Below are 15,028 nucleotides of genomic sequence, written 5' to 3'. Positions count from 1 at the left end.
AATCAATATAATTTCATAAAATATAAAGTAAGAACATATATTTGAAAATATATATAGTAAAACAAGATGTTTATAATTCATAAAATTAGTTTATACAAAAATTAATATTCAAACACAAATATCAAATTAAAATTACAATGAAACATATTGAAGAAAAAAGGCCAAAAGAGTTTTAATTGGGAGGGATAAATGATGTCATTTATATAAAATAATAAGGATAAATATGGAAAAAAGTTCAGAAGCTACTAGCTTATTTTTGAAAAGCTACCTGAAGTAGCGTTTCAAAATAAGCTCTTATTTTAAGCTACTAGCTTATTTTGAGAACATTACCAAACAAAGCTTATAGCTTATTAGTAGCTTAAAATAAGCTATAAGCTCCTAAATAAGCTTTGCCAAACATAGTCTTATGTAGCATTTCAAAATAAGCTAGTAGCTTTCTAACTTTTTTTTTCCATCTTTAACCTTATTATTTTAAAGAAATGACATCATTTACCCTTCTCAATTAAAACCTTTTTGGCTAAACCTTTTTGACTTTTTCACTTCAATATGTTTTTTTGTAATTTCAATTTGACATTTGTGTTTGAATATTGATTTTTGTATGAACTAATCTTATGAATTATAAACATTTTGTTTTACTTTATATGTTTTCAAATATATCTTCTTACTTTACATTTTATTAAAATATATTGATTTCACTATTTTATATTTTAATATATAAACAAACCTATTTAAATTTAAAACTATTTAAATTGTATGAAGATGTCCTTTTTAGTCTTTTTACATTTATCAGCTTATCAAAAAGTTAATCTTTACCAAACACTTTTAAACATAACAACTAGCTTAACAGCTCTTCAGATTTCAACTTCGAGCTTATAACTTTTCAGTTTTCAGTTATTTTTCAGTTTTCAGCTACTTTTCAGCTTTCAACTACCTTTTCAGCTTGGTTTGCCAAACATAGCCTAAATATGAAAGTTATACTTTATTTATTTATGTAGGATAGTTAGGGGTGTGCAATCGGTTAACCATTTAGTTAATTGAACCGTTTTAACTGAAATTTTTAAAACGTTAACAGTTAACCGAACTGAACTTTGTATTACCGAATTAACTGAACTGGAGTTTTTTTCGGTTAATCGATCGGTTAACAGACCCAAGAAGCTGGTCGACTAGTGATTACGAAACCATCGACAAGTGGTTTCGTTGGTATTCATTACCAATCTGTCCGTTGCAGCTTTCGAGTGCCACTCTTCCCCTTTCTTACCACTCTTCTAAATTACTACGAGTTGGTTCCCGACTAGCTGGTGCCCAACTCTTACCGCCTGATTGTTGGTTTCCTCACTGTTCTTCACCGTTCAGTTGCGCTCGGGTATGTTCAAATTCGTGTTTGGAACGAACGTAAGTTTTTGGACAAGCTGGAGTCCTCCCATAATGGTTGAAAGGATGAGTATTTCTTTGTCTGGCCAGCTGTCGTGCACCCGAATTTCGATTTCCCTCTTGCCTGGGTAGCGTCATGCTATTGCCTTGACAAAAGGCCGCCTTGCCCGGCTGATCTCGAGTAGCTGATCAAGGTCTTGATCGAGGGGGAGCTCCTCTCTGTTCGTCGTTGGTCCCGACTAAGCGCCATGCAAAGGGCTAAGTTACTGCCTCAAGGGGTGGCTAACACAGGTTTGCTCCTTTCTGCCTCTTAACTGCTTGTGCATCGCCCATATTTTTCATAATGCTTTCTTCTTTTTTCAGGGAACGACGATACCAAGGAATCCTCTAGTGATTCAGAACAAGCCGAGGAGGATGAGGTAGACGAGTTGATCGCCCATCATTCTCCTCGTTGCGCTACAGTGGCAACCGCTGCCGATGCTATTGAATTATCCTCCGAGGACGATCAACCACCTGTCTCTACCACTATGGCCGACCGCAAGGCTCTCTTCAGAGCACAAGGATTAGCCTGCCTGTTTACTGAGAAAGGCAAGGGTATAGCTACTACCGGCTCTGCATCACCCCCAAGCGTGCGCAGCTCGGGAATACGCAACGTCACGCCTTTCTTCCAAGAAATTCTTCTAAATTTGCAAGCTTTCCTCATTGCCTTCATCATTATATAGCACTATTCTACGGCTATGCACTTGGACCTCAACCGACACCTTGGCTTCAAATTGGAACGTCAAGGCAAATGGTGTTTCTGCATTCGCCCAGCGAGGAGTTATTCGGTAGGTCCAAATGACGTTCTCTAGCTACTCAACCCAAGTTCCACCCAATTCTTCCAACCTCTTTCTCAGTCCGTCCAAGAGGGTGCGGTTCATATTTTCTATCTGTCCATTCTACTAGGGGTAGGTGATGGAAGCCTTAATCTGCCGGATACCATTGTTAGTGACCAGTTTTTCGTATATATAATAAGTAAATAATATATATAATTATTAAAGAGCAAGGGGTCGAACCCTTGCCTTTACATTTTAGAAAAAAAAATCTAGAATACCTAAACACTTGCTTTTTGCTTATTTCCTAATGCATTTTTAAACAAAAAAAAAATTACTGAATTCATCAACTTTTACTCTCTTTTTTTTGCTTATTTTCTAGAAGATATGTAATTTATAATATGCTTTCTATTCGAATCTTTTGATTACCCATTCAATTAGAAATTACATTTCCTAATTAAAAAGGGGTATCATTCTAGCTATCTTATTGGTAATCTAATTTTTAAGTTTGGATTAGTACTTTTAGATTTTTGTTTTGATTTTTTTTTTCATATTGATGCTTTTTATGTCATCATATTCGAATCAATTGCCTTGATTTTTTCGTATTTTTAAATATTTATTCCCATTATAGGGTCATACAAAACCAAACATTAATATTGGTAATTATTTGAATTCCATATATCCTACTACTAAACATACAAAATACTTTCACCAAAACTCATTACCATTACCAAGTATTTGATTTTCATTCCGATTTCGATTCCCATGTAAGAACCAAACACACCCTTAATTTAAATTTTAAGTATGAAATATATATTAACTAGGGGCCTATTTTTTTTGTCGCGCCCCGAGCCTATAAAATGATAGGACCGAGCCTATATATATATATATATATTTTAGTATAGACTTTTTGTGCTTAAACCTATTAGAATTACAAATTATTTAATTCTAATTCTAATATTTGAAACAAATACCCCTAAATGTGCACATATTAAACAAGTATGTTCGAACCAATAATTATTATATCATGATTGGAATACTTGTACTTTCCATTATCAAATTTTATTTTCTTTATTTGAAAAAAAAACATTTTCAATTACCCCACTAAACATGCACTCTCACTTAAAAAAAAAAAACAGAAAAAAGAAAGAGAAATTCTTCTTACCCATCTAAAATTTTCCATTCTCATATTTTTCTAATTCCCCTGTTGATGTGAAACCTTCATTAATGGGGTGCCCATGAATTGACTAAATCACCACTAATTAAAAAGAAAATTTAGTAACCAATTAATTAATACCACATCATGACTCATGAGGGATGGATCTAGAAGAAAAAATATAAAAATGAACATAATATCTAAAAAAAAGAATTCTGAGTTTATAGAACGATGACTGAGAATTTTCTCTCGACTCAGCACAACAGCGAAAAACAGGACCAACTGGATCGAAGCACGAAGAAGATGAAAACTTCAACAGAATCACCGATGGGTGAAGCCACGCAAACTGGGGATATGCGAATGAGAGGAGAAGCGGGATCAGAAAAGCAAACCGGGGCGCTATCTTTCAAGCAGATCGTGGCCAATGAGAAAACACAGAATGAATCAATGCTGGCGGAGGAACTCGATCTGGTCTCTGATGATGAAGAGGAAGCGGATGACGATGTCGACAAGAACTGCCCAGTCATAAGGCTCACAAGGGAAGAAAAGGTTAGATTACGGAGCAAGTGGAAAAAGACTCAGATCGTGAAGGTGATGGGGAGAAGTGTTGGGTATGGATACCTTCTGAAGAGGTTAACGGCACTTTGGCGACCCAAAGCGCGAATGGAATTAGTGACAGTCGACAACGGATATTTCCTAGTAAAATTTCCATCGGTGGATGACTATGAGTTTGCAAAATACGGAGGACCATGGATGCTGCTAGATCACTACCTCATTGTCAAAGAATGGGTACCAAACTTTGATCCGTTTACTGATAGAACGGAGAGCATGATAGTTTGGATCAGATTCCCATGTCTCCCAGCCGAATATTACGATCATAGTTTTCTCATGAGAGTTGGAACTAAAGTTGGTCGTCGGATCAACATTGATACGGCAACTAGTTTGGTTTCAAGGGCTAGTTTTGCACGAGTCTGCGTTGAAGTAGACATTACCAAACCTTTGCTCGCCAAGTTCACGCTGCGGAACAGAGTCCGCCCGATAGTGTATGAAGGCCTCCACCTCATCTATTTTAAGTGTGGAACATATGGTCATAATGCAGAAAACTGTCACCTGAACCAGGAGGATGATACGGCCGAAAATCCGATCGCCGAAGGAGGAGCTCGGCCGGAGAACCACACTGGTAACGCCAACGGTCAGAAAAGTGGTGTTAATGGAAAGAATCCCATAGCTATGGAAAGCACATTAATTAGGTCGGAACTCGTGGAAGACTATGGGTCATGGATGGTAGCAACGAGATAAAAAAAAAGAATTATTCCAATAATCAAGGATATAGGAATCAGGGGCAAATTATACTGTGCACCACGGTGCACATAGCAATGTGCACCACGTACCTAAACGACGTCATTTTGAGCATTGTAAACTAATCCTCCGTTTTTTTGGAAATCAGGTTTCCCATTTCGGCCAGTCTCTGTATTTATGTTGATATTCTGTGTATTCCAGGCAATCATTCTGTGTATTCTAGGCAACCGTTCTGTGTATTCTAGGCAACCGTTATGTGTATTCATGTTAGTAACACATGTTGTGATTTCATGTTAGTAACACATGTTGTGATGTGTTTGTGCATTCGAATGTTTAGGAGGATGAGTTCTGTGTATTTTGTGTAAATATTCTGTGTATTCATGTTATTAACACAAGTTGTGATGTGTTTATGCATTTGAATGCTAGGAGGATGAGTTCTGTGTATTTTGTGTCAATATCCTGTGTATTCTGGGCAAACATTCTGTGTATTCTAAGCAAACGTTCTGTGTATTCTATATAATGATTATGTGTATTATAGATAATGAATTCCCTAGAATCATTCGCGTCTGCGTCCGCGTCCACTAACATCTGTGTAATTTGTGTCAATATTCTGTGTATTCTGGGCAAACATTTTGTGTATTCTAGGCAAACGTTCTGTGTATTATAGATAATGATAATGTGTATTATAGATATTGAATTCCCTGAGTCATTCGCGTCTGCATCCACTAACACCGAAACGACGTCGTTTTACGTACGTGGTGCACATTGCTATGTGCACCGTGGTGCAGGGTATAACGATTGGGAATCAGGGGAGTAGAGATAACGGGAAGAAAGGGCAGCAAGATGTGGGAAAAGGAAACAATCCAAATGGGTATTACGGGTCGAGATTTGCGAATTTGGTTGACATTACTAACGATGAGTGTGACCAGATGGACGAACAACATACGGGCGAGCAAGCAGAGAAGGAAAACCAAGCCCAAGGTGTCAAACGATCAAACCAGTCAAAAGGGAAAATGCCCACGGCCCAAGTGTCTGAAAAGCATATCGTTGGAAACAACATGCATGGCATGCATAAGAGACAAACCGAGGTTGGAGAATCGAGTAGCAGGCGAAACCATAATAGGAAACCTCAGGAGAAACGTAATAACCAGGCGGGCGCTGCAGAGGAGCATACTTTAGTTACGGGTGATAAGAACGGGTCCAAGGTTGTTCATGTTTTCAAAATTGACGATGGGAATGATCCAGAGCGATTAGAAGAAGCAGAACTCTACCAAGAGCACTACGGAGACCCACCGGACGGTGAACAGGCTCAAGATCAGACACCGACGTCTCTAACGGATGCTGGAGAGTGTCCTATAGATCATGATGTTACTGCTATGGAGCTGGAGTCCTAAGGTGGTTTCTTCCCTGTTTGTTGTTTTTCTTGTTTTGCTTACATGTCTCTCCTTTGGTGTTTTCCTGTTTCTCTTTTTTTTTTTGTTTTGTTTTCCATGAAGGTCTTCATTTGGAATTGTTAAGGGGCAGCTTCTAAGAGCTTTATTAGAACTACCAAATGTTTCATCAACAATCATCACCCGGAGATTTTTTGCTTAGTTGAAATTAAGACGTCCGGCGATAACGCAGACTCCATATGCGCTAAGCTCGGTTTTGATAAATGGGTAAGAGTGGAAGCTCTAGGCTTCAGTGGAGGGATTTGGATTCTCTGGTCGAATAATGTGCAGATTGAGATACTCAACTCTCACCCTCAGTTTGTGCATACGGTTGTCACGGAGGTGTCTGGGAGAATCTGGAATTTATCGGTGGTGTATGGAAGTCCGGCTCTCAATCTTCGTCGGCGGCTTTGGAGCTCTTTAAAGCGAGATAAGGTCCAGGTTGATCATCCGTGGTTAATAGCTGGTGACTTTAATGCCATTGCCAATAACGACGAATGCTCAACGCCGCTTAATCCAGGCAGTCATAGGAACACCGACTTTAGAAACTGGATTTTTAATGAAGCGTTAATCGACCTTTGTTATTCGGGACAAAATAGGTAGGAACTTTTAAAGGTATACGGTTGGACCGTGCGCTTTGCTCGATTGAATGGATGGATTTCATGCATGATACGAAGGTGTGCCACCTTACGACTATTGGGTCTGATCACTGCCCCATTCTGGTGGAATTTGATATCAAAGACAAGCAAGGTGGAAATACTTTCTTGTTCCAGGGTGCTTGGACGAATCACCACTCTTTTCTGGAGTTCACCCGTCGAAACTGGGATGAGGAGGGATCAGTCTTGCAAAATAAGGATGCTATGGCAAATAAATTCAAAGAATGGAACAGGATTGTTTTTGGGAACATCCACCACAGGAAAAACAATCTGATGAGACGTCTGGCCAGGATCCAAGTAAAAATGGACCACGCACACCATGCTGGACTCATTAAGCTTGAAAGAAAAATCAGAGAAGAATTAGAAGATACTCTCCAGCGGGAGGGGTTACTCTGGTTCCAGCAAGCGAGAGAGCAATGGATTGCTTCCGGTGATCGCAATACCAAATACTATCACGCTGTTACGAAGAGTAAAAAAGCAAAAAATGGGAGACACAATTTATTAGATAATGAAGGAAACCCCATTGTTGACAATACTCTTATTGAGAAAGCCATCCATGACTACTTTACAAGTATCTTTACCAAAGACGTGGAGGCGGTGGTTACTCGTGTCCCTCAAGGTAAGTTCCCCATTCTTAGTAATGAAGATTGGATGTCCTTCAATGCAGAGTTTGGTTTAGAAGAGATCAGACGTGCGCTTTTCGAAATGAGCCCTTTAAAAGCCTCGGGACCGTATGGTTATCATGCTATATTCTATCAAAAAGCATGGCAGGTGGTAGGAAATTCGGTTTTCAAACAGGTGGATACTTTATGAAGACTGGAGAGATCGAGGAGGGTATGAATGATACTTTAATTGCGCTCATGCCTAAAAACAAGTGTCCCACTAGCGCCAGTCAGTACCGTCCTATTAGCCTATGTAATGTCATCTATAAGCTCATTACAAAAGCTATGACAAACCATATTAAACCTCTCCTAAAGAAGCTGATTAGTCAAGAACAGAGCAGTTTTGTGCCAGAGAGGCAGATTACTGACAATATATTGGTTTACCAAGAAGTGATTCATTTTATGCGGAACATGCAAGGGAACAAAAGGCTCATGGTTCTGAAAATTGACCTTGAAAAAGCCTATGACAAGCTCAACTGGATTTTATTAGGGATACCCTAAAAGAAGTGGGTATAACGAGGGATTAGATCAGAAATATTATGTCATGTGTAGAATCCCCCAGAATGAAAGTACTTTGGAATGGGAAGCAGTTGGACCAGATTATTCCTTCTAGGGGTGTCCGCCAAGGGGATTCAATGTCCCCTTACCTGTTCGTTTTGTGTATGGAACGACTGAGCCATACCATCAAAGAAGAAGTGGACCAACGAAGATGGAAAGGCATTCGCCTTTCGAGGTATGACCCTCTCCTTACCCACTTATTTTTTGTTGATGATCTTGTTTTGTTTGCTGAGGCTTCACAGAAATAGATTGCTATCATCTCAAAGTGTTTAGAAAGGTTTAGTCAAGCATCTGGTCAAAGAGTAAGCTTGACCAAGTCCCAAATTTTCTTTTCTAAAAATGTGGACCCTGAAGAAGTTAGAAGAATAACTGACATAACTAGAATCCCCGAGTCTGCTGACCTTGGAAGGTACCTTGGGGTCCCTGGCCTACTATTCATGGTAGAGTTACGAATCATCTATTCTCTCCGATGTTGGAAAGAATGGATAAGAGGCTGAACGGATGGAAGACTAAGTTCTTGACGTTAGCAGGTAGGCAAGTCTTGGCTCAATCAGTGCTCCAAGCAATCCCGTACTATGGTATGCAGACTATGCTCATGCCAGTTGGAGTTTGGGAGGAGATTGACAAAAGAATACGCAAATTTATTTGGGGAGGGACATCTGAGACCCGGAAGAGCCACCTTGTGTGTTGGGAAGATGTGACTAAACCAAAAAAACTTGGGGGCCTGGGAATTCGAAGAGCTAAGGACATGAATATGGCTTTTATGGCCAAATTAGGGTGGCAGGTCATTACCAACAAGGAGAACCTTTGGGTTAAAACTCTGAAAGGAAAATACGCCCAGGGCAAGACAGGTATGGACGCAATAGGGGCAAAACAAGTTTGCTCTAATGCTTGGAGAGGGATAATTGCGGCATTCCCCATCATCCAAAAGGGAAGCAGAACTCATACTAAAGATGGGAAAGCAACGCATTTTTGGACAGACACGTGGGTGCATGAGAAACCACTAGCAACTCTCAACTCAAACCATGCAAACATGATGAACAATGAGAAAATGGTTTGTGATTACTGGGACAACAATAGGGGTTGGAAGTGGGAACTCCTGCCTCATCTACCAAATGACATCAGACTTCAACTGCAGAAGATTACGCTACATGAGGACGATGGGGTTGACGAGTGCTACTGGAAGCCGGAGGCATCAGGTAAGTTCTTTGTCTGCTCAGCGCACTCATTGATTCATGACTACCCGAGTTTCATGCAGGAAAGCGTGTGGAACCACCTCTGGAAGCTGAGAGTCCCAAATAAGCTCAAGACCTTCATGTGGACGGCGATCCACGACTAATGGGAAATGCCGAGAGGAAGAGAAGAAGCATGACTACTGACGATTGCTGTGGAGTGTGCCTTGGGGTAAAGGAGTCCGCGGATCACATCCTCAGACACTGCACTAAAGCCAAGGAAGTTTGGAGGACAATTACTTCTGCAGACAGACGAAGGAACTGGGAACAGCTCGGTTTCAGAGAGTAGATTGCCACTAACATTAGCTAAAAGAAAGATGTTGTTGAGGGCGTTGATTGGGCTTGCCGTTTCTTCATAATCATATGGTGGCTATGGAGGTGGAGGTGCGATAGAGTCTTCAATGGGCCAGAAGCAGATGCAGAGCACAAGACGAATTGGATTCATGAAGCGGAAGAGGAGATTGCCCGGGCGTTCACTCGATCAAACGGAAATGCAACCAAAAGGGCAAGGCAGCAGACCATTAGTTTGAGATGGAAGGCATCAAATGCTCACCAGTTCACCTTGAATGTCGATGGCAGCGTGAACACCGGCCCCAACACCGCAGGCCTGGGTGGTGTTATGCGAAATGATAAGGGAGAATGGATTGGTGGCTTTACGAGGGGAACAAATCATGGACACCCATCGCAGGTTGAAGCCGAAGCGATTTTGGAAGGCCTCCGGTGGGCGTGGCAAAAAGGAGTCCGAGATGTTGAAATACAATCAGATGCGAAGAATGTGGTTCATTAGATCCAGGAGGGGTCTTTTGGTCGAGGACCGGTGAGACGAATTCTTGATGAGATTAATTGGTGGACAACCAATGATTGGAGGATATCCTTTCAAGTGATTTACCGCGAGCAAAATAAGGTGGCTGACAGCCTTGCGTCGTTTGGAACTAGGAAACGGGATGAGATGGTGGTCTTCGCCGTTTGTCCGATTGTGAGTGAAGAAGCGTATTTTGAAGACTTGGCGCAGATTACTTGCATGCGCAGATTACTTCTCATGATGTAACAACATCTTATTGAACTTTTCAAAATTTTATTATTAACTAATTCATTTTTTAATTATCAATGGATCAACTAATTCATGATCATTCAATGACTTAAAGTCAAAGAAAAAATTAGTGAAAATTCAGGTGAAAAAAAAAGTATTTTCGTAATCGTATAAAAGTTATAAACTTTCTAGGAGCACACAGACCACACGAAAGGCATATATTCCAGCTAACCGCGAAGGCTTCTTTTTTAGCAACTAAGCAACCTTTTGCTAATAGTCAATTTCGCTGTTCACGTACAAATATATATACTTTTCTGTGTCGCATTATTGTCAAAGGTTGATTATTTAGACAATTATTGATTATGACACAATTGATTACAATGGCGTGTAACTTATAAATATTATTTTATAAATTTTTTTTTTAAAAAAAGCTATCATTATTCATTACGCTTTACAAACATATATCTGCATCTTTAATCTAAGTTTCATTTCATTGTGAAAATTAATGTTGTTTAGAGTTAAATTTTATTTTTTTTCAAAATTTATAAGTGACATTTCACTTTTAATCATTTTTATAAAAATTCTCATTTGGTAATAGTATTTTTGTGGTATGACTATTTTTGGTTCTCCATCAACAAAATCATTGAAATGTCATTAAATATAAGGACATTTTGGTCTTTTTTATACAAAGTATGTTGACCAACTATAATTTTTATGTTTATTTTTTTAAAAAAATCATAATTGGAGACCAAAATGCCTTGTATTTAACAACATTTAAACTGTTTTATTGATAGAGTATTAAAAATGATCATACTACAATAATATTAGGACAAAAAGTTGATGTTCTGAAAAAAAAGACTAAAAAAAATCTGTCATTTATAAATCTATGACCAAAAATGAAATTAACTTTCTCAATTTTTTTTCCAAAATAATGATGTTTTTCTCATAAATACTATAATAAAAGTTTTACACTTTTACATAAAAAAACACGTCACTATTGTATGTGTTATAATTTAAATTAATATCAGTCTTATTTGTCTATTGTTTTGAAATGGACAACTTATACTTATTTTAATTTATCACATATGAGAATCATACCTTAAGTAAGAACTTGAGAACTACATGAGTGCGCACAATCTATTACAAGAATGCATACGCAACTACTCTAGAGTTTGTGCCTTAATGAAGTAAATTTTTTGCACTCATGTAGTAATTTACAGATTCTCTCTCTCCCTCACACACACAGAGATATGCGAAGGATAAAATGAGAACAGGATCTGTGAAAATTTGGCATTTGCAAAATGATGCTTTTTATTTATTATTCTTTTATTTTTATAAGCCATGTGGTTGGTAAGCTTGCTAAATTAGAAAGTTTGTAGGCCTGCAAAAGCCTTTATGCATGCGGTATTTTATTATTTGTTTGTTATTATATTTATAATATAATATTAAAGTGAGACTATTATTAAAAGTAAGAAAGTATTGCATAAATTTATAGAAAATAGTAAAGAAATTATAGATTTGATTATATGATGGTAGATATTTTTTTTTTAAAGTAAGAGAGTATTACAAAGATAAAGGGAGCTAACTTCCACTAGTTTGAAACTTACGTGAGAAAAAAAAGTTTTTTTTTTCTTTTAAAAAATTATATCATCTCTTAGATTTGGCCTTTTGTTTTATGTTGGGGCGCTTAGACCCATTTTGTTAATCTTTTTTGGGTATTTTGTGGTTTCTTGATATTTTGGTGATGTTGGACTCCACTGCTTTAAGTCATTTTTATCTCTAGATAATTTCAACTAATTTAAAACGTGTGACGGCTCATCACATATTTTAGATTCAGTGAGATGTTTTGTCTGCAAATTATTGTGTGGACCATGGTCCACATAGCTATGTGGATTATGAATATAAGTTACATTTTTAATATATTAAAATACATTATTTGAATATTGAATGTATATTATTTGATAGTATATATAAAATAATGTACTTTCAGTACTCAAATAATATGCTTTCAAATTATCAAGTTATTTATTTACATATATATAAATTGTTAACTGAAGGTATATAATTTTGTATCGTAGTTCACAATGCAATATGAACCATGGTCTATGTTATAACAATTGGGTATTTGGTGGTGTTGAACAAGGTGGTTGAGGAGTCAAGTCTCAAGTTGATGGTAAAGGTTTTTTTCTGGTTTTGTTGAGAGGTACAACTTTTTAAGGAGGTTTTTTGGTAAATCTAAAGGTATTCATTATTGAGTTTGACAAATTGAAAATTGATTTGATTTGATGAAAGTAAAAGTTGTTGATTAGAATGCAATCTTCCACTAAGGGGTGCGTTTGAAAAGTAGGAAAATAACTTCTGGAAAATGAGTCATTTTCCGGAAAACATTTTATTTTCTTGTGTTTGGTTACATAATGGAAAACTGTGTTAATGTGTTTGGTTCATTTTCTGGAAAATAAGCAGAATTGTATAATTAAATATTTTATTTATTTTATTTATAATATTACAATATTTATATTAATGATAAAACAATTTTAACAATTTTTTTGTCTTTCATTTTGACCAAATTCTGCACGCAAGAAGGGTCAAGCAATATTATAAAATATATATATATATATAAAAGGAAAATTCATTGGTTTCCGGCGGAAACCAGATGTCTGGTCTCCGTTTCCGCGCCGGAAACTAGATCTGGTTTCCGGGCGGAAACCAGATTTGGTTTCCGAACAGATGGACGGCGGAGCTTGTTGTTCTGAAGACGAAGAATGTTTGTTCTGAAGATGAAGAGAGAAGAAGTTCGTGACTGCTGAAGGCTTTGTCCGTGTTGCTGAAGGAGGCGGAAAATGACTTCCCCCCAAAATAAGGGGGAAGTTGTTTTCCATCAAAATAGGCTCATTTTCCTTTGACCAAGCCTCATTTTCCATTGACTTAACTTTTCCTTTGCTTGCCAAACACAGAAAACCCGGAAAATGATTTCTAGAAATCATTTTTCGGGTTTCCAAACACACCCTAAGAATGAAAATCTTCCAACGCTAAGTACAGTTACAGGTGTTATACGATATAAAAGAAGTTTTAGATAAGCACAATGTCCTGGTTAAGGCATTCATAATGGTTAGGAATGAGCTTAAAATAATACTAGAACAGAAATCAAAATGAATAGGAAAGAGAACAACATATGCAAGGACATAATCTACCAACAGTATCGGAGGTTGCGGCACTAATAGTAGGTGACCTTGATCCGGACATGTTCGAGATATTTTGGTCGAGTGTAAATCTAAAAAATTGAAGAGAATTAATGAACTCAACCCGGCATACTTACCATTGCAATATCTTGTTTTGTTTCCCTATGGAGAAGATCAGTATATGGATGATATCCAATTCAACACTTTTATTAACCAACAATGCGCCAGCTAGTACTGTCAAAGCGGCCCGGCCCGCCCCACCGCGGGCCTAATTTTTAGCGGGCTATTGCGGGCCGGACCGCTAGGCCCGCGGGCTAGGGTTCATGCAACCCTAACCCGCCCCACACTGGTTGCCGGGCCCCGCGGCCCGCGAGCTTTTAAAAAAAATTATTTTTAATACTTTTAAATATATAAATAGATAAAAATAAATAAATTAATTAATATATAATTATATAAAAAAAATTAGTATATCGCATGCGAACACAGTACACTAAGGTTCTCCGTCGACATTGCCACCTTAAAGCCAATGACAAGCCCTTGAACCAACCCGCGCCGTTTTTGCTCAATGGATACAAAACACCCATGCTTATATAATCTTAGTGTACTGTGTTCGCATGCGAATCACATGCGAACACAGTACACAAGTTTATTTATATATATAAATTTTTATTTTTTTTATAAAAAGGGATTGGCCCGCGGGCTTTAACCCACTTTGACAGCCCTAGCACCAGCAGATAGCGTATAACTCATAGAGAGTATTTTGCCTTTAAAATACATGAAAGGAGAACTGAAATGCCTACATTATTGCATGCTAGTAGGTAGTTACAACAATTTTTAGTCGATGGCTACACAATAGCTGAATCAGGTCATTTTTTATTCATACGTAACAATCAAAAGGCATTGCAATGTGAAGTATACAAAGGTTTGTCCGATGCATTGTTTAGAGGAGATATAGACCGTTCAACACAAGGGAAATGGATTATCTTACCATATAGTTTTATGGGCGATGCAAGATATATGATTCAGAACTACCAAGATGCTATGACTATATGTCGTTGGATAGGTTATCCAAACTTATTCATTACATTCACATGTAACCCCAAGTGGCCAGGAATTCAATGTTACATGGGAATTAGAGGTTTGAGAGCTAAAGATAAACCCGATATTGTTTCCAGGGTTTTCAAGATGAAGCTAGATTCATTAATTAAAGAGTTCAAATCTGGAGAATTATTTGGACCTAATAATGCATATGAGAAACTCAAACATTTTTTTAAAAAAAGTTAAGTTCATATTTATTTTAGTTTAGTTTTATTTCTTTTTTCCTAATTCAAATTTTGGTACTTATACAGTGATATACACAATTGAATTTAAAAAACGTGGCTTACCGCATGCTCATATACTTCTTTTTCTTGGGTCAACCGCAATGCTTTCATCTTAGAATGCAATGGACTCTTTAATCTCAGCTGAAATACCAGACAAACAAACTGATTCTGAATATCACCAAGTAGTTGAGGAGTTTATGGCACATGGTCCTTGTGGTAGTGCTAGGAAGAGTTCACCTTGCATGGTAAATGGGCAATGCTCAAAACACATTCCAAAAAGTTTGTTGATTCGTCAAGTTTTTATCAAGATGGATACCCCTT

General features: G+C 37.6%; 1 protein-coding gene across 1 annotated transcript; it reads left to right on the top strand.

Moving 5' to 3' along the window:
* The first annotated feature begins 3,570 nt into the window (after positions 1 to 3,570).
* Positions 3,571 to 6,671, top strand: LOC116005781. Its single transcript, XM_031246018.1, has 4 exons — positions 3,571 to 4,623; positions 5,427 to 6,025; positions 6,135 to 6,192; positions 6,360 to 6,671. The coding sequence occupies exons 1-4, from the start codon at positions 3,571 to 3,573 to the stop codon at positions 6,669 to 6,671; spliced, it is 2,022 nt and encodes a 673-aa protein (XP_031101878.1).
* Positions 6,672 to 15,028: the final 8,357 nt, after the last annotated feature.

This window comes from Ipomoea triloba, chromosome 15, assembly GCF_003576645.1.
Source record: "Ipomoea triloba cultivar NCNSP0323 chromosome 15, ASM357664v1".
Classification (NCBI taxonomy): Eukaryota; Viridiplantae; Streptophyta; class Magnoliopsida; order Solanales; family Convolvulaceae; genus Ipomoea; species Ipomoea triloba.
Note: the sequence above shows the minus strand (reverse complement) of the source record. Positions and strands in the feature narration are given on the sequence as shown.